Source organism: Podarcis liolepis (assembly GCF_965112155.1).
Source record: "Podarcis liolepis genome assembly, chromosome: 3".
In the NCBI taxonomy this organism is placed as follows: Eukaryota; Metazoa; Chordata; class Lepidosauria; order Squamata; family Lacertidae; genus Podarcis; species Podarcis liolepis.
Window position 1 is genome coordinate 89,654,012 of NC_139557.1, and position 20,234 is coordinate 89,674,245.

The following is a 20,234-nucleotide window of genomic DNA, read 5'->3' on the forward strand; positions in this document are numbered from 1 at the left end:
ATAGTCTTGGAAATTAATTGACAACCAGTGAATAATCCTGGTTCATCTGAATCACGAACTCTTATCTTCTGCACTCTGTACTGATCAAAGTGTCTGAAAACATCCTCGCATATAGTACGTTGCAGTAGTCCAGTCCAAAGTTGATAATGGCATGCATAGTGGTGGCCTTTTCTAGGAGACGGTCCAGCTGGTATACTAGCCAAAGCATGATGTAAATGTTTCTGGCCATGGCTGCTACCTTGGCTTCTTGGAGCCTAGCAGGATCCAGGAGCACTCTCAGACTGCAAACTTGATCCATCAGGCAGAGTTAAACTCTGCTACAACAAGGCAACTGTCTATTTAGCCTAGATAAGCTGAACCCCTTGCTAACTGTATTTCTGCCATTATTTAGCATAGTAGTGAGGGGCAGTCATATTTCCAAATCTTATTTTTTTGGTGCTAACACAGCTGTGTTGGTTTTGTGAAATGAGTTTGAGTTTGCCTTTAAGTATCTTAATGTGTAACTTGGACAACTTCAAGACACTTTCTCCCCCCAAAGCACCCAAAGTTTAATATTTTAGAACTACTGTTACAGAAGGCTCATAATATGATACGGCAAACTTGTGGATAAGCTTTCTCTACTCTGTGGATGGGGCAGAGCAAAAGCAAGCAAGCTACGACTTTACACAACCAGGAAATGTTGCAGGATATGCTTCAGTTTTCTTGTATGGTGCCTGCATCTATTTGATTTATATCTTGGGAACCACTATTAATGCTCAATTTTCTCACTACTACTTCCTTTTCTCTTGACAGCATTTGTAGCTCCTTAAAAGTATTTTGCTAACTAATACTTTTTGCTCAGAAAGTACCTGCTTTTGAAATCTCTTGTGTAGCTTTATCAAAAAGTAATTTGACAAAATGTAGCCGCAGCTGCTGTTAGCTCTCATTTCTAGACCAGTATTTATATATATGTGTGTGTTTTTTAAAAAGCAGAATCTTAACAGCCTGGAAAATACTTAGTGTTGCTTTTAAGGATGCTCTTATTATTATCTCTATTACACCGTAAAGTATATTATCCTTTCTCCCCCTGCTATTCTGCAGTGAACTAAATGAAGTGGTTTATTTGCAAAATCAGAAATACCTTTTTTATTCCAACTGGGTATGTTTATCTAGAAGATGAGAAGACAAGGGTGCAGGGACAGTGGGCATGATTGCATTCTTCAGATGTCTGAAGAGCTGTCAAATGAAGAGAGCAAAGACTTGTCCTCTGCTGCCCCAGACAGCAGGACTAGATTGATGGGTGCAAGTTATAGGAAGGTAGATTTTAATGAGACCTTGGAAGAAATACCTGAAAGATCAGTTTGACAAGGAACCCAATTACTTACAGGGGTGGGGACAACCTTTTATTAGGTATGCTCTAGCTCTGAACATGAGGCTGGGCTAAACACTCTTCAAATCTATGATTTACAAGGAAGATTGGAATCACATGTCAAGCTACAGCTCAGTATGATGTCCAATAAGCAATAATCTGCTGCTGATGTGTTATAGGGAACTTGTGAAGTTAAATGTCATGCATTTGTGATTGTTTCAATGGAAGTTGGGAGTTCAGTGCAAAAGATGGATCTGTCCATGAGTTTGAATAGGTGTTTAGAATATCGGGCCATGCTGGGGCGAAACTTAAATGTGGAGCCTTTAATGGTAGACCACGAGGGAAATTATTCACAGGCCAGTGTTTCTGCTTGGGGTGCAACCCTCTCATGCACTGGTGGTCACTCACTGCTTGATTTTGATTCTGTATCCACTGCCAACTCTCTCCTCCCTCTCTACATCTTGGGGACATGTGATGACTGTTTAGTGGTGAGCAGTGACACTGAGCATGGCCAAAGGTGCCCATGGCAGTACGCTGGAGTTATTTTTAGATCATCCCTATTGGCAGCTCTTCACAGAGAATCCCCAAACGGCTTTGGTTTTTTTAAAACCAACCTTTTTGATTTTTTTGTCAGATGTGTGAAGTGGGGTGGGGAGGAAGTCTGATGTTATATAAGATAATAAAGACATACATATTTATAAATGAAAACTTCAAGGAAAAACCCCGAATACAGCAAGGCTATAGCATAAATGTGACAACGACACAGAATAATTCCTTGTATCGTATAAAAGTCAGTTAATAAAGGGTTGAGAAGGTTATTGAATGGCTTACTAAAGAGGCAAGTGAATCCTATGCATGTTTACTTTTATGTAACCCCCCACTGTATTCATTGAACTCCCACCTATGGCAGTGCATAGGACTGCAGCCGTAATAGCCATCTGAGGTATGTATTAGGTATTTTATTATATTATGGGGATGTTTTCCTTGAGAGAAAGCAAGTCCACATGCAATATATGGAGGAACTGTTGCAGCCATTGCTCTTTTCTTTTTGGACAGGAGCCATTAATAATAATAATAATAAATTTTTATTTATATCCCGCCCTCCCCAGCTGAAGCCGGGCTCAGAGCAGCTAACAATAATAAAAGCATTGAAGAACACATAAGGAAATGTGGATGAGGAGCAGTTTCCTACTTTTATTTGTTAACAGGAGCAACTGGAATGGACAAGAGATCCTGTACTGTGCTTTTATTTCTAAAGTACTTTACATACTTTGAGTGCTTTACAGTAAATAAAAACTGACACCAATAATGGCTTTCAGATTTCTGATTACTTTGGTTTTCTTATGCTTTTATCTAACGTCTTTGTCATTTAATCTGGGCATGTGTTGCTCATTGGTCAGACTCTGATATTGTGTGCATCTTGGTCCTTCAATTCTATCTTCTTTCCCTTCTAGCTGCATGTCCTTGACTCTTGGGCCCAGCTGTGATCGCTTTAAGTTGCATATTCCATATGCTGGAGAAACACTAAAATGTAAGTGCTCAAACTTTAAAGTCAACTACCTTCTGAGACTAACTGGGGAAAGTGCCTGCTGTATGGAATGCCTCTCCCCAGGGAGGCTTTCATGGTGCTGAACCTTCATTTGGTACAAGACTGATAGAAAACATTTCTATTCTCCTAAATGTTTTAGATAATGTTTGTTAACTCTGTTCTAATTGTGGTGGTTTATGAAAATACATTTCTGTTGCTTTTAGCCATGTGTTTATTTTTTTATATGCTGATCATTTGGTTATTTGTGTATTTTTAATGAACGTAATTGAACCAGTGAGTCCCATTAGCAGAAACCCTGCACAATGAGTACTGCTCATGCAATGAGGCTTTCTCCCTCCCACCCCCGTGTCCCCTGAAGTCAGCTCACGGGGTAGAGGGTGTCAGGAAAATAACCAGAACATCATACAGGGGAAGGAGGGATGGGTTTTTTTCCATCTGGCAAGGCAAAATGATTGCCCTGATGGAGCGATGGTCTTAGCATGATGTTGTATTCCTCCCCATGTATTGTTAAGCTGCCTTGGGAGTTGTAAAGTTGAAGAGTGGGGTAACACATGTTTTAAATAAACAGAGTAGAGGTGTTTCTGTTGCATCTTCTATATCTGTTAAAATATGCATGTGCATTGATTCCCTTTTACCAGTTTGTTAACCAACCTTGTTAAAGCTTCCAGGCTTTATGGAACTGGCTCTCACGACAGCAGCCATTGCAGCCCTTGTTCTGCATCCAAGAAATGCCTGGCTTGAGGAGAGAGTGCAGTGCAGGGAATGGGGAGGCAAGATTGGATGAGGCACCGAAGGGCAGGTCTCCCCTCCAGTGCAGTCTTTTTAAACCACGAGGGCTCGTCTCTCCTGCAGCTGACATGATCTGGCAGTTGGTCTAGTAGATCTGTCCTGTTGCAGCTGGAGAATAAAAAAAAATCTGCCTGTGTAGCAAACCCAGTGGAGTCCCTTCTGGGGAAGGCATTTGGCCTTGAGGGATGTATGCCCATGTCCTTAGTCCTGGGAGGTGGAGGAATTGAGCCTGGCAGGCAGGTTTCCAAAGGTCTCAGCTCTCTCCTGTGCAGTCATCAGTCTCTGGCATTATGTGGGGCTCTGTTTTAGGAGAGTTTCTAATTCTATTGATCTTTTTGGTTGCTTTTTGTGGACAGTTGTTGTTCCAATGGTGAAGCCTTTCTAGTAAGTGTCTCTTCTGTACAGGCGTTGGTTGCCAGATCTCAGTTTGGACTACATCACTCTCACACACTCCACATCACATCACTCTTAAAGTGGACCATAAACCAAGAAAGTGTTTTGAAGTCACTGGGAGAAAGCAAGTGGGAAGTGGCCAGTGAATCACCCCCTAAGATGCAATCCAAACCTATTACATCAGTGGTGGAAACATCTAATTCAGTGGAGTTAAAGATGGCATCTTACATGATGTGGTAGCATCTGGTTTTGTGGGTTACCGCTTTTGGAGTTCATTCTGCTGCCTGTGTGTGGTTTTATATTAGATTGAGATCTTTGAAACTGTTAATTGTGCAAGTCACATGAAAGAAAAATGGCATCAGGAAACAAAGGAGCAAGTATAGCTTTTAATTTCTTTATTGCTGTAAATGACCAAATGTGATGCTCATTTCCTAAAAAGGCTATGAGTTGTTGGCACCCGTCTTTCTCAAGAAACAATGGGAGAGTGTGTCATTGAGGGTAAGGTCAAACCGTTGGTGAGTTACAGCGCCTGCTGTGGCTGTAGAGAGCTATATGAGAGAGGCATGTTTTATTACAGCTGGGGAAGATGAAGGCACCCAGTTTCACTGTTATATATGCACCATGATGTTTCTTCTCTCTGTGCTCCTCCCAGCGGTCATGAGTTTTGCTTGGTTTGGTAGCCAGCTATCAGATTCTAGAATATCCATAGGGAGCTCATATACAAAGGACATGAAGCTGATCTTATCCAAGCTTCTGCTTCAAGGTAGGGTGTGAATATCCTCATGACACACTAGCATCCATTACGTAATTCTTTCTCCAGGTAAGTTTATTAAAATATATCAGATAGTTAGACAAAATGAACCGAGTCCCATATTAATGAGGGGAATCATTTTTCATGACTTGCTGTCATGTGGGAGATTCAGACAGGTGACTTCTTTGGGCCTCGTGTAGAAATAATTTTTCAAAAATCAGTATTTACTCTGTAGAAGAGGGCTTAGCCATTGATGTGCTTGATGTTAGTCTTTTTGGCTGTGTACACACAGCAGTTTAAAGTGGATTTGAGGTGTGCATGTTTTTCACATTCACATGTCATTGTCCTCATCCAAGTGGCAGCCATTGCTCCCTACCCCCTGTTTAATTTGGACATTCCCAATTGATGGATAAAGTGGGGCAAACACAATTGGAGTTCTTTTAATAAACCCAGTGTTTTGTGTAATATGGTATATTGGAAAACCCATATCTAAAAAAAGATTTTAAAAAATGTGTTAGGCACAGGTGAACAAATACTTGCATGCATTCCCACAGTGACCCTCAGATTTCCTGAACTTGGAGTGATTGAGGAAGTACTAATTGAGGCAAGGGGACAACAGCACACAATATAAATACATTCCCTCTAGCACTGCCCAGTAGTGTAGCTGGAAAACAAAAATCTCTTGAGACAAAGTTCATTTGAAAGTTCTCCTCTGTTGTCAGACATGCACAAAAGCTTGCATGGAAAAATCAGATCTGTGTGACGCACGTGCGTATTACCATTTTGGTGTGTACACTGCCTTAGCCTTATAAGTCGTCTATTTCATCCTAGTTCAAGGGCTTCGTTCTCAGTTGCCTGAACATGCACAGGTCTCTTTGTATTGGTGTTTACTAGCCTCTGTCATTCATGTTTAAATGGCCACCCAATGAGAATGATACGTTATTTCTAAGGTGCCTGGGTGGCCTCTGACCTGTGCAAGCTGCACCAATATATCTGAACAAGAGGAACATACTGTAAGCTAATGTAAATTGTTTAACCACTACTCTTGCACCTTTTTTCTATTTCATATATACTCATGTAATCGCTGAGAAGAAGAAAATTATATTCTACCATCTTATACTAGTTGCTAAGACTGGCTTTCTGCATTGTCAGTAAAGGACAACTGGAAAACAAGTAGCAAGTAGTCTATGTATTTTAGTAGAGCATAGAAGCTTATGTGTTCCTAAAATGTAGGAAATGTTTTATCATCCAGAGTACGTGTTTATACAGTTTAAATGTTGAGATTACACATAAACTCGGGTGGCAGCTTTTTCCTAACAGCATTATATCTGAAAAGGAATAATTATTTAGGCAATTTATGAATGTTTTTAACATCTTATGTCACAAAAAAGTATCTGAATTGTCTGAAACAAAACATTAGGCTTTTTCTGTGATATCATGTAAAATTCCAGTGGCATAGTTCCATGTATTTGGATATATACGAGGAAGAAAAAGATTTCACATCAATGATTTTTTAAAAAAGTCGTACTGCTCTTAAACTAGCCTGGGGAACCTATGTACTTCATATGTACTCTTCATATGTAATTAGACTCCAATACTTCTCAGCCTCATCTAGCATGACCAATGAGTGATTGGAGTTGCAGTCCAACAACATCTAGAAGGTCACATGTTTCTCACCCCTGGTGCCTTAAAACAAAACAGCCAGGGTTGTACAGGGAGGCACGATGAGACCTCAGTTCAAACCCTGTTCATCCATGGAGCTGTCTATATGATGTTTGCTATTTTAACCTAGCCTACAGTACAGGATGGTGGTGAAGTTGGAGGTGACAAGACTGTGATGCACAAAATATTAAAACAGTTACAAAGCAACAGGCGAGACCTGCCCCATGATGATTATTGTTGGGTCCTTATAGGATTGCAACAGTACCGAGAAAGAATATACTTCAGTGTTATGGTCTGCTGAATATAACAACTTCCCAATATTACACATGCCTCTCTTTACAAATCCAGCAAGATTGGCAGCAAGTTTTTTTGAGTCAGATCTACTCAAATGAAAAATCTATGCTAAGAGAGAATGCATATTTAAACCCATGCAAATATAGATGTGATATAGCTGCAAATAAGTAGCAGATGAAAAGTGTTAATATGTGGAAGCATTATGAATGACAGTGTTTGTGGTTCAGAACAAAATGTTTTTTGATGGGCAAAGGACATTCATAATTGGCACTTGTGGAAATTATTACTATAAGCAGACAACAGTGTACAGGAACACCAAACATCCTGTTGCTAGATGTGTGGCTGTTATCTTTTGAAAGCAGAATAATTCTATGAAAAATGGTCACTGAATGTCGTAACAGGAACATTTTGAAGTGTTCATGGTTTTGTCTTGTGAGATTGGTGCTGAGTACAAGCTGAAGTGCCTACTTCCTTTGCGGCTAACCACTGCATCCTCTTTGTAAGAGATCAGTTTTCCTCCTCCAAATTATCATTCACAACAGCTGCCATACTTCAAATCCAGGTAGCTTATTCTAGTGTGTTAATCAGTTGGCATTTGGGAAGTACAACTGTTTTGACTTTTTCTCTCCCTGGAAGTCAATGGGAAGACTGAATTTACAGTGTTAGGAATTGACTTTGTGGCAACACAGTGCATCTTGTATTGAAACTGATAGCTAGTTTACACTGTTCCCTAATTGTTTAAAGTTCCTTGGCATTCAGATGTGAACAAATCACTTCAAATTGCACGTTTATGTCACTTTGATTTATTGTCTGTCCTTGTTTCATAGTCTCTTGAACTTCATCAAATACCAGTTTTGCCAGGGCTATCAATCCTTGTTGTGATCTATTAAGAAAGATTAGCACTTTGCAGATGTAGTTTATTCTTTGCTATGTTTATACTCCACTTTCCTGTTAAAACCAAAGCTGCTTGTAGTAGAAAATACAATATAATAAGCATATAATTAACAGAGCACAACCATATAAGAACCAGCAGTATTGTCATTTAAGTGATGCTTAAAAAACAGAGGCTCGGATTCAAGTAACCTTGAATCATTTAACCACAAATGAATTGTAATTGTCAGGGGTTTAGGAGCAGAGGCACGGGCAAGGGAGGAAACAGAGAGCGAAGGGGAGGAGGCAGAAGAAAAGATGAGTGATGACGACGACCCGAGATCTCCTAGTCTTTCCAGTGAATCAGAGGATTCACAGAAAGGAGCACCAGTGGCCAGGGCAAGGGGGGAGTCTAGGGGGGCACCCCAGGAAGATAGAGCCAGAGGGGACTCAGGGGGGAGCAGCTGGAAATCGGGACCAGCGTCACCGCCAGGAAGCAGGGAAGAGGAAGGGAGCCAGGGGGGAAGCGCTGGCAGCTCACCACAGGAGGGAGGGCATGAGTCAGGAGTGGCCACACCTCCATCGGGGAGCGAAGAAACGGTTAAGAGGAAAGTGGAAGGTTGGGCGCGCGCGCCAAGTTCAAATGCAGAGGAAGGCGGCGCAGTAAGCAGCCCCGAAAGGGAACCAGGTCCTAAAGCCCGGCGCAAGGAGGCAGGAGGGTCCGGGTCAGCGTCAGAAGAATCCCGGAAGGAAGAAGCCCCGGGGGGTAGAGGGACCCAGAGGAGGACAGTCAGGCGGAAAAGGTGGAGCAAGGCTAGGATATTAAGTTGGTGCACACGGGGCGGAGACTCAGACGGAGCTTCGCCGATCTAGCTACTAGACGTAGAGTTGCGCGCAGCAGCGTGAGAATGGAAACTGTAATTCAATAAAGACTTTTACTTAATGATCGCTGGCTAGCGTGATCCTCTGTGAGCTAGGATCTTCAAGCAGCTCTGACAGTAAGCTCCGTCTCCCTCTTGTGGGCATCTACAGCCTCGAGGAGGGGAGAGAAACAGGTGCCTACTAGCGAGCTCACGAACGGCAGACGACATGACGGCTGAGCAGCAGATAGAGGAACTCAGAAACGCAGTGGCACAACTGAACGCCGAGGCTCTCGCATCCAGGAAGAGAGAGGAGGAGGCAGCTGCCGCCTGCAGGGATCTCCAGGTCAGGTTAGACGTGCTGACAAAGCAGACACCCCGGCAGGAGGGAATTGGGTTGGCGAGACGGACAGGCGGGCTGGTCTCTCACTTCGATGGGAACCTGCAACAGTATCCCAACTTTAGAGCCGACGTACTGTGCGCACTGCAACTGCTGCATAAAGACTTTAGAGATGAACAAGAGAGAGTGGGGTTCATCATGTCCCATTTGCATGGGGATGCGAAAGCATGGCTACGCAATTTATGGAGAGATAAGGATCCGGCGCTCCAGAATGCAGATGCCTTTATTAAAGCGATGGATGGGTGTTTTTTATCAAGTATTGACGTGGATCTTGCACGGAAGGAGGTGCATGGGCTGAGACAAGGGAGGGCCAGCGTCAGGCAGTATCATGCCCGCTTTTTCGCCTTGGTCAGTGCCCTGGAATGGGACAGAGATTCGGCTCCTGTAAGAGACCTCTTTTGGGAGGGGCTGCACAACTCGATTAAAGATGAGATCGCGAGGGGGGAGAGACCCCGAACCACCCAGGAGGTCGTTCAGAGGGCACTGGCAGTGGGGGTGAGGCTGGAAGGACGTCCGTGGAGCAGGGACGAAGGGCGTGGAGAGCGCGAACCAGCCAGGGGCCCCTCCTTCCTTCCCAGAGAAGCAGCGCGGGCGCAATCCACGCCTCCGCCAGGAGGAGGAGCCGAACCTATGGAGGTTGGAGGTGCAAGGGCTCAGTCAGCAACCAGAGCCCTAGCACCGGCAGCAGTGAAAGCGAAGCCTCCTAGAGGGAACAGGAAGTGTTACGTCTGTGAGGAGCCAGGGCATATGGCAAAAGAGTGTCCCCAGAGGCTCCACAAGCTTACTGCAGCCTCGGCAATGGTGACTGCAGCACCGCAGCAAGGGGGACCACAGCAGGGAAACGACGCAGTCTGGCTGGAGGAAGAGGCCCTGGGGCCCAGCCAGACGTGTTAGTGACGCAGTCCCCAGAGGTTTTACAGCCCGTGAACCCCCTCCCGCCCAAACCAGTGGTGAGGCTCACCGCATCTCTCCAGCTGCCCAATGGGATCACCACTGACGTGCCCATCACAATTGACTCGGGCAGCAACGCGGACTTTATAGGGCAGGACTTTGTCGACAAGCACGCTATACAGTTGCTGCCGGCCACACTGCCCCTGCAGGTTGTCACGGTGGATGGCAGGGAGTTGCTAGGGGGGCAAGTGGTGAAGCAGACGCCGCCCATGGCGATGCGACTTGGAAATCACAAAGAAATCATCAGCTTCAATGTCACTCAACTATCGGATACGCCCATTGTATTGGGAATGAGTTGGCTGGACAAGCACAGCCCAACGCTGGCTTGGTACCAGAGGCAGCTGATCTTCGGCTCTTCCTTTTGTGCTGAACACTGCATCGTGCCCCGGCAGGAAGGAGAGGAAGAGGAGTCACAGCTGCTGCTAGGCACGCTGCAAGCGATTCCCCACAAGTACGCAGAATTTTTGGAAGTTTTCTGCGAGAAGGAGGCGGACAGGCTGCCCCCTCACAGACCATATGACTGCAAGATTGACCTGCTGCCGGGGGTGGCGCTGCCTAAGGGGAAACTGTATTCCATGTCAGAGGACGAGCTGCAGGAACTCAAACAGTTCATAGATCATAATTTGGAGCGCGGTTTCATCCGAGAGTCCAAGGCAGCGGGGGGCAGTCCAGTATTCTTTGTTAAAAAGCGAGACACGCCCCAAAAAAGATTGGTCGTGGACTATCGCATTTTAAACAATGGGACCAAGCCGTCGGACTTCCCCATGCCCCGAATCGACGACCTCCTGGCGAAGGTGCGGAAGGGAAAAGTGTTCACCAAGTTAGACCTGCGAGGGGCGTACAACCTCATTCGTATGCGGGAGGGAGATGAGTGGAAGACGGCCATGTTCACGCCACTGGGTACCTACGAATACAGAGTTATGCCCTTTGGATTGCAAAATGGCTCCCACGTTTTTCAAGCTTTCATGCATCACGTGTTGGCGGGACTTCTCTACAAGACGTGCGTCTGTTTCTTAGATGACATCCTGATCTTTTCGGAATCGCAGCAGGAGCATGACAGACACGTCAAGGAAGTGCTGACCAGACTAAAGCAACATAGGCTCTACGCCAAGCTGGAGAAGTGCCAATTTGACGTGACGGAGGTGGATTTTCTGGGCTACAAGCTGTCTGACAAGGGGCTCGCCATGGACAGCGCCAAGGTTCACGCGGTATTGGATTGGAAGAGTCCACGCAACCGGAAGGAGGTCCAGAGGTTTGTCGGCTTTGCGAACTTCTATCGCAAGTTTATCAAGGGCTTCGCGATGCAGACAGCGGCCATCACAGACACGCTTAGCTCCAAGAAAAAGAAGTTCGTTTGGACAGAGGAGGCGGAGCAGTCCTTTCAGGCACTCAAGCGTCTCTTCGCGTCGGAAGAGCAGCTGCTTCACGTCAACCCCAGCAGGCCGATGAGGGTGGAGACAGACGCCTCGGACAGAGCCGTGGGGGCGGTCCTGCTGCAAAAGGACCAGCAGGGGGTGTGGCGACCGGCAGCGTTTTACTCCAGGAAGCTCAGCAAGTCCGAGCAGAACTACACCATCTGGGACAGGGAGTTGCTGGCCATTCATGCAGCGTTCAAAGCGTGGAGGCACTTCCTGATCGGCGCCAAGCACACGGTGCAGGTTTGCACGGACCACAAGAATCTGGAGCACTGGCGCACGGCACAGTTCCTAAACCAGAGGCAGATACGTTGGGCTGAGTTTTTTGCGAACTTCGACTTCCGCATAGGGTATGTCCCGGGGGACACTAACATCATGGCGGACGCCCTCTCCCGTAAGCCACAGTATCTGGAGGACGCAACGCCAGCGGCCGCCATGCACATCTTCGCACCAACAGTATGGGCGTGCGCCGCGGCCACCGTGGACCTGGAGGCGGTGCGACGAGCGTTGCAGGATGACTCCTTCGCGCAAGCAAAGATGGCAGAGGTGCAAAGGGGCACGGCTGCGGCCGACGGTTTCCAGCTACGAGATGGCTTGCTCATCCGTAAAGGGGCCATCTACGTGCCGGGAGACGACCTTCGCGCCAAGGTGCTGCAGCAGCTGCACGACGCGCCCACGGCCGGGCACTTTGGCAAGGAGAAGACGGTGGAATTAGTAGCCAGGGATTTCTGGTGGCCTGGAATGAGAGGGGAGGTCGCAGACTACGTGGCGAGGTGTGACACCTGCCAGAGGGCCAAACCAGTGCACAAACCGCCGGCCGGACTGTTGGAACCGCTGCAAACTCCGGTCGAACCTTGGGAAAGGGTGGCCCTGGACTTTGTCACGGATCTGCCCAGCTCGAGGGGCAAGACGGCAGTGCTGGTGGTGGTGGACCTGTTTTCCAAGATGGCGCATTTCATTCCGTGTGCTAAGGTGGCCACGGCGGAGCAAACCGCCAAACTGTTCATAGACCACGTGTTCAAGGTTCACGGTCTGCCACGGTCTATTCTGTCCGACCGGGGGCGGCAGTTCATCTCGAATTTCTGGCAGAAGCTGATGGGCTTCCTGAACGTCAAGATCAACCTGGCGTCGGCGAGACACCCGCAGACCAACGGGCAAGCGGAGCGGGTCAATGCCATCATGCAGCAGTACCTGAGATGTTATGCAAATCAACAGCCTGCGACGTGGGTGGATTACCTGCCGCTTGCCGAGTTCGCCTACAACAACACGAAGCACGTGTCCACGGGGGTCACGCCGTTCTTCGCCAACAACGGGAGGCACCCCAGAACCTTCCCGGGACTGGAAAGAATGGGGGAGGGGGAGCCGCAGACAGCAGATGCGTTCGCGTCGGAGCTGCAGGAAGTCCACGATCAGCTGAGGCGCCACCTGGAGCTGGCCAAGCACGCATACAAGGTACAAGCAGACAAGCACAGAAGGGTTGGAGAAGAGCTCCACGTGGGAGACTGGGTTTGGTTAGCAGCCCACGCAGTGCCGGCCAGGTCGTTGGCCAAGAAGAAACTAGGGCATAAACAACTGGGGCCCTACCAAGTCGAAGGACAGGTCAACCCGGTAGCTTTCAGACTGGCACTTCCGGAGGGTTCCAGAATGCATCCGGTATTCCACAGATCGGTGCTCACTCCCTACAAGGCACCGCACAGGTTCCAGGAACCCGGAACGGCGCCGAGTCCGGTCAGAGACAGAACAGGGCACGCGGGAGTGGCACAGAAGGAGCGCATCAACGAAGTCACGGAGATTTTGGACTCCAGATGGGGGGAAGAGGGGGTAGAATACTTTCTCGCCAAGGAGGGCACCCCGGCCAGTGCGAACAGCTGGGTGCCGGGCTACGCCTTGGACGAACCTCTGCTCAAAGACGAGTTTCATGCCCTCTTCCCACATAGACCTATGCCAGCAGACTTTTTCGACGACTGGCTTTTCACGCCCACGCTTTCGGCCAGCACGTTCCGGGGGTTCGACTCGGACGAGGAACCGACACGAGACGTCCGTTCCCCGGAGGGGTCACCCTCGGGATCTGCCTCAGAACCCTCGTATTGGTGGGACGATAGGCCAGAGGAGCAGTTCCGCAGAAAGTGGCTGGGATGCTCAGGACGAGCAACGCCGCCAGGAGGAAGTGAGGGAGAGACGGACATGGACATTTTCGGGGACGACCCTGGTTTCGAGCACGGCAGCACAGAGATGGAAGCGGAGGTGACCGTCGTCGACGAGAGCAGGGAGGAAGACCCGGGAGAGTTCAGATGGAGGCCCGCCACGGGAAGCGACCGATATCCGACGTTCGTCCCTTTGCAACAGCAGCCCCCAGCTCCAGCACCGGAAGGAGGGGAGGGGGGAATGGGGGGCTTCGAGGGGGGGATGGATGTCAGGGGTTTAGGAGCAGAGGCACGGGCAAGGGAGGAAACAGAGAGCGAAGGGGAGGAGGCAGAAGAAAAGATGAGTGATGACGACGACCCGAGATCTCCTAGTCTTTCCAGTGAATCAGAGGATTCACAGAAAGGAGCACCAGTGGCCAGGGCAAGGGGGGAGTCTAGGGGGGCACCCCAGGAAGATAGAGCCAGAGGGGACTCAGGGGGGAGCAGCTGGAAATCGGGACCAGCGTCACCGCCAGGAAGCAGGGAAGAGGAAGGGAGCCAGGGGGGAAGCGCTGGCAGCTCACCACAGGAGGGAGGGCATGAGTCAGGAGTGGCCACACCTCCATCGGGGAGCGAAGAAACGGTTAAGAGGAAAGTGGAAGGTTGGGCGCGCGCGCCAAGTTCAAATGCAGAGGAAGGCGGCGCAGTAAGCAGCCCCGAAAGGGAACCAGGTCCTAAAGCCCGGCGCAAGGAGGCAGGAGGGTCCGGGTCAGCGTCAGAAGAATCCCGGAAGGAAGAAGCCCCGGGGGGTAGAGGGACCCAGAGGAGGACAGTCAGGCGGAAAAGGTGGAGCAAGGCTAGGATATTAAGTTGGTGCACACGGGGCGGAGACTCAGACGGAGCTTCGCCGATCTAGCTACTAGACGTAGAGTTGCGCGCAGCAGCGTGAGAATGGAAACTGTAATTCAATAAAGACTTTTACTTAATGATCGCTGGCTAGCGTGATCCTCTGTGAGCTAGGATCTTCAAGCAGCTCTGACAGTAATGAATACAATACAGTTACAATCTAGAATCGGGGTTCTACAACACAGTCCCCATGGGCACCATGACACCTGTAGACTCTTCACTGGCACCCTGAGCCAGGGACCCAGGCTCTGAACGTTCATTAAAAAATAGTATTTACCCCTCCTAGTAAGAAAGTTAGGAAGTAAAATGTGCAGGTTCCCTTCTAAGTGATTTCTGTGAAATGAGCCAGCCTGACTGCTCCTGCTTGTCAGTGTTTTTAGCCAATGGGTAAGAGTTGTTATTGGTGAGTTGTTTGCAATAGGAGTCCCTGGGGTTGTAAACTGCTGCTGTTTCCTACTCCCATTTAGTGTGCTTTTTCTGCTTTTATCTCATGTTCTAGTCCTTGGAATCTCTGTAGTTTGCCCTTCCTTTTCCATAGCAACCATGATGCATCTTTACCGTGGCGGGATTGTCTTGAGATCAGGTAGTCCCTAAAAGTAATTTTCTGCAAATACTACTGCACAATAAGTGTGGGTTATATTAAAGAACCCTGCCCCCTTCTCGCCAAAGGCAAAGGTGAAAACTTTGTAAAGAGGCTTAGTCATGTCTTCAGCTGTGCAGGAGCTAAAGATCAGGCACTCATTAAGATTTCACTGTATAGCTAACTTACAGTACCCTGGTATACATGTCTACTGAAAAGTACATCTCTTAGAGTTTAATGGGGTTTACTCTAAGGTACAGGATGGCAGCCTGGGCTTTGATTTATTGTTGGCATTGAGGAATAAAGGGTTATTGTGCCTTTAACAGTATGTGTCAGTCAGAAATTGAACAGACTAAACCTTTTCTAGTATGGAAATACAATTTTGGGAAAAGCTTTACCCCGACAGTGCTCTCTAATTTTGTGTTCTGCCATCCTCCCTTCCCCCAAGCAGCCTTGCGCTATGACACACTCACTTGGCTCCATAATGTTCCCACTGGTCCACAAAGGTTGGCAACCTCTGATCTATATTGGAATAGCAAATAAGTTTCATACATGTGGGCAAAGGGGCGGGGAGGCAAAGCCTTGCACCCATATGTTCCTTACGTTTAAAATGTATATCTGACTAATTCTGTCCTCAAAGGCACCCAGGGAGCTTAAAAGATAACAAAAAACGCACACATAAAGAAGTAATAAGTAAGAGAACAAAAAGTTACAACTGAAGTGGGTTAGCCCTTGCTTCTCAAGGGTTCTCTGGAAGAGAGAAGCATTTTGCTTGTACTGTATCAGAAAGGATGCCAGGGAAGGGACCAACTGAGTCTCCCTTGGGAAGCTGTTCTGTAATCTGAGGGCAATAAAAGAAACAGTACTGGGATTGCCTAAACTAGCCTATGGTTGCAGAACATGAAACAGGGACCTGGGTGATGACCTGCGTACCTGGACAGGTACACACTTGGCAGCAGGTGGCTCTTCGTGTATCAACTTGCCTGGAAACCAGTTGGGAGTCACTGTGATGGATAGTTTTAGTCTGACCTCTGCATTGAGTTGCCTGCAACAAGATAAAGTTTCTATCTAATAAATTTTAATAAAAATATCAACAATAATTCTAGAGCAACTGCAGTTTCCAAATGGTCTTCAAAGGTAGCATTAATATTATATTATATGACAGGTTCACAGTAACATATTTTTTCCATTAGAACAGTATTTTAAGGAGCCAATACATCTTCTGGACTTTTAAGTATATATGGGAGACTTTTAAGTATAGTTCTCTTACAGAAAGTGCTTTAGCTAATGCTAATAGTTTAGCCTCACCATGGACTTGTATTGCACCTGAATGCAGTCAGTGTGTATAGACTTTTCTTTGCTATTGTGGTAGTTAAGCTATTTCCTTACTTGTTTGCTTGTTTTAGGGGATATAATTTTTAATGCCTACTATCCAGAACTGCCTCCTGACTTCATCTTTGGAGAGGATGCTGAGTTCCTTCCTGATCCCTCAGCTTTACATGTGAGTACATCTCTAGTGTTTTGTGTGCTGTCATTTATACAGACACCTACTTGGCTGCTTATCCGTGGCCCTCAAGCTCTGGAATGACGTGTGTTCACCCACCTTCATATTGGCAAGCCTTGCCTGTGCTGGCAGGCATTTGGTGGTGGGGCTAAGTTGCTTATTTATTGCTCTAATTGTTGTTAGTGGATTCTTTGTATTATAATATGTTCTGTATTTTTAACTGCATTTTGCTAATGATGTGGTTGAATTATTATAATTATAATTAATAAGTACCTTCAGCTATTGGTTGCAGCAGCGGGCTGAAAACGCACAAAACCAATTAAAAAAAGTTGAACTGAAATTTGCAAACCCAACAAAGATTTTCAGTCTTGCATTTTCGCTGCTCTCTTAATACATGTATGTTCTTTTATTATCCTAATGTAAATTAGATTTTGCCTAAATTTCGTGAATCAGGGTGCTGTCAACAGTTGGTCATTTTTTCTATAGCATATCGATTGAATAATTGTGGTAACTGTTAGTTTTCGTAGAGAATACATTACAGTTAGCTAAAAACTACAATCCTGGAGAGAGACTTCCATTGCCTGTTGTAACATCTGCTGAAAAAGTTTGCATATTCCTCTGGGTTTTCAATACTTCTACTTTTTTAAAAAAAAGAAATCAGCTGCCACATGGCCCTTAAAGTGATCACATTGCAATCTTTCCTTTTCTGATGAGTTATCTGTTTTTCCTGCTACTGTTATTGAGCTGGACTTCCACTGTCACTTTTCTGCCTTTCATGATCAATCCATTTTTCATTTTTGTGGACCACAACATTCTTGCCTTGAGACAGCAGGCCTTTCAAGGCTAAGAAGGGTTTAGTTCTTATATGGGTAGGATATTGTATTGGGGAACTCTGAGGAACTCTTTCCACATAACCATCTCTTGCAATCGCGGGAGTGGAGTCGTAGAGACCAAACGCATGGAACAGTATTCATTCGGGAAGATTAGATGTAGAGGCCATGGGAGATGTTTCATCTGATGTCTTTAGCCCTCTCATTGTAAAACGCCTTGCTGTAGGCCTAATAATAGGTTAGACTTCCCTCTAATAAACATTGTATAGGTTTTAAGAAGGGCTAATTCTATAGTACAGAAAGTACTATTTGTGAGGGTGAGGTTCTGTATTCATACCTTGAAGCATGGACGTGAAGTGAAGGTGTACTCCAAGTTTCATCATGTTAGGCAACACTCTGAAAGCTGGAGATTTAAGTGTGTGTTTTGTAATAAGGATAGGCATGCTTTCAGGAAGGGAGGATGCAAGAATCAAGTATGCTAGATGGACAGCCCTTCAAAAAAAAGGGATGTCATTGTCTAAGGTGGTAAACAGATCATCCCTCCCTTGAGGAACTGTTTTTGTTGCACTGTGTTTATATTATGGAAAGAAACTGCTCCATTGCTACAGATAAGGATCTGGTGTCACCCAAGTAATACATTAGTCTTATCCATATACAGTAGTGCAAAGCAAGGGGTAACTAGCATGTGGCTCTCCAGATGTTGGACTCCAACTCCCATCAGCCCCAGGAAGCATGACCAATGGTCAAGGAGGGGAGTTCTAATCCAGCAATATCTGGAGGGCTGTAGTTTAGCTGCCCTATGCTAAGCCACAGTTTGTGTATGCAACCAATGTTGAAGCTTAGCTAGGAGGCAGTGAGTCTCCTAGAAGCACATTTTGCAAGTTGAAAAGAAGTATCTTTCCAATTCCTGCCTTTTAATTTCATTTTTTAATGAGAAATCATTGAAATTAGCAATTCTGTGCCCTTTAGGTTCTAATTATTGGACCATAAGAATTTTTCCAGAGAGAAAGTAACTGCTTGCGAATGTGCAAGTAAAACATGTAATTTGTCTGATTAGTGCATGTCATTTAGGAAATAATTAGCTGTAGTTAATCCCCTTTAAAAAAAATTTTTTTCAGTTTGTAACTTCTGTTCTACTTGGAACAGAAATATCTTTCTTACGGGGGTTCCTTTTTGTTTTGATTTTTCCCCTATATAGCAATACAGTTTGCCTTGATTTTTGACATTTTATAATTGGAAAAGGAAACCAATAATATGTTGTATTGGGGTAGAAGTTGTAAAACTTTTCTCATCTACACTTTCATCCAAAGTCTGCTTACTTAGAGGCAAGCTGATTTATAGGCGGCGACCATTTTGCGCTGGGGTTCTGTTCCTGGCCCCTGCGAGCATCTATAGAGAGCCCATCTTCTGGGTCCAAAAGGAGCCAGGCCAATTGGTGGTCGCTCATCAATTGAGCATGCAGGAAATGGTTGCCATCTGTATGTGAATAGCAATTACTTTTAAGTATAAGTTTGGTTGATCAAGTCTATTTCGGACTATGAAAACAAGAAATACTAGCCAACTGTTGGTTGTGTACACTTAAGGGGACACACTGCATGGTTACAATTTGAATGTTAAATAATTTGTAGTATATTCAGAGCTACTTTCATACATTACACAGAGACTCTGAGACTGCAGAAAAGAGCAACTAAAAGGATCAGTGATCCTGGAGTAATTCTCTATGAGGAAGGGGACTTATTGGGGGGGGGAGGTTAGAGGACATGTTAGAGGTGCATAAAAACTATGGCTGGTGCGGAGACACTGAATACAGATACAATTTTCTCCCTCTTTCATAATAGTAGAACCCAGGATTGTCCAGTGAAGCTGAATGAAGCGAAATTCAGGATGGGCAAAAGAAGGTGCTATTTCACACAGAGCTTTTCAGTACAGAATTTGCTTCCACGGGATGTAGTTACAGCTGCCAACTTGAACAGGAGGTTAGACCAATTCATGAAGAATATGGCTATCAGTGGCTACTAGTCAGGACTGAATACTATTTTGAGACTCAGAGGCAGTATGTTTTTGAATACCAGTTCCTGGAGAACATAAGCAGCAGAGTGCTGTTGAGCTCATGTCCTGCTTGTGGGCATTCCATAGGCATCTGTTTGGCTGCTATTGGGAACAAAATGCTGGACCAGATGGGCTTTTTGTGTGGCCCAGCAGAGCTGCTCTTATGTTTTTATTGCCAAAGGGTTGGCCTGTCCTAATTCCCCGACCAGTGTGCCTGCCTACTACAGGTGTTTGCAAACACCTGTCTGTAACTTTCACATTTTTACATTTCAGGTGTATGTGTGTATGTTTAGATATTTTAAGTGTATGCCTAAAGCTGTAACATATAAACAGATTCTGATACTTCCTGTGAAGTGGACACTTTGGATATAAGTGGAAACAAATGCTTGTGGCTGAGAAGGTGATTGAATAGATGGAGAATGGAATAGTTATCAGATAAATATTCATATTTTTCTGTTGGTTTATGAGCATTGGTACATATCAAAACTGCTTCAGAATAAAATGTTTTCGACAGACCTTTTATAGCAAATCTCTTTTGCTTACATGTTGAACTTGTACAGTGTTTGCAATTAATCTGTGAAGAAAGGCTCTGCATAAATTTAATCTTATTAACTGCTATCAAGGGCTTGATTCTTGTGTTTCCTGACATTTATTTCCTTGACAATTATTGCACTTAATTCTATACTCCCTAAAAAAACCCCACAAAAAAACAGTGCACCAACTGAAGATCTTGCTGTTTTCTGTAGTACAGCCAGAAAAAACAGTAGCAAGCTGTCTTCTTCAAAGTCACGTTCCTGGAAGATATTCCGGCAACCTGGATGCTTTAAGCACATTCTTAAGAAAAACAAGTTCCATTTAATTAAGAAATGATTTGCTTATTCTCTTAATGACAGGAACAAATTGCATCTTATGCAGATTGTTCCTGGTTTTAGAAAGAGATCATACCACATGTATGGGAAC

General features: G+C 45.8%; 1 protein-coding gene across 1 annotated transcript in view; it reads left to right on the plus strand.

Moving 5' to 3' along the window:
• BABAM2 (BRISC and BRCA1 A complex member 2) overlaps positions 1-20,234 on the plus strand; it is a 134,848-nt gene that overhangs the window by 4,802 nt on the left and 109,812 nt on the right. The window contains exons 3-4 of the mRNA XM_083497233.1: positions 2,803-2,879; positions 16,298-16,392. Of these exons, the coding sequence (XP_083353359.1) occupies positions 2,803-2,879; positions 16,298-16,392 (172 nt within the window). The remainder of the gene's footprint in view (positions 1-2,802; positions 2,880-16,297; positions 16,393-20,234) is intronic.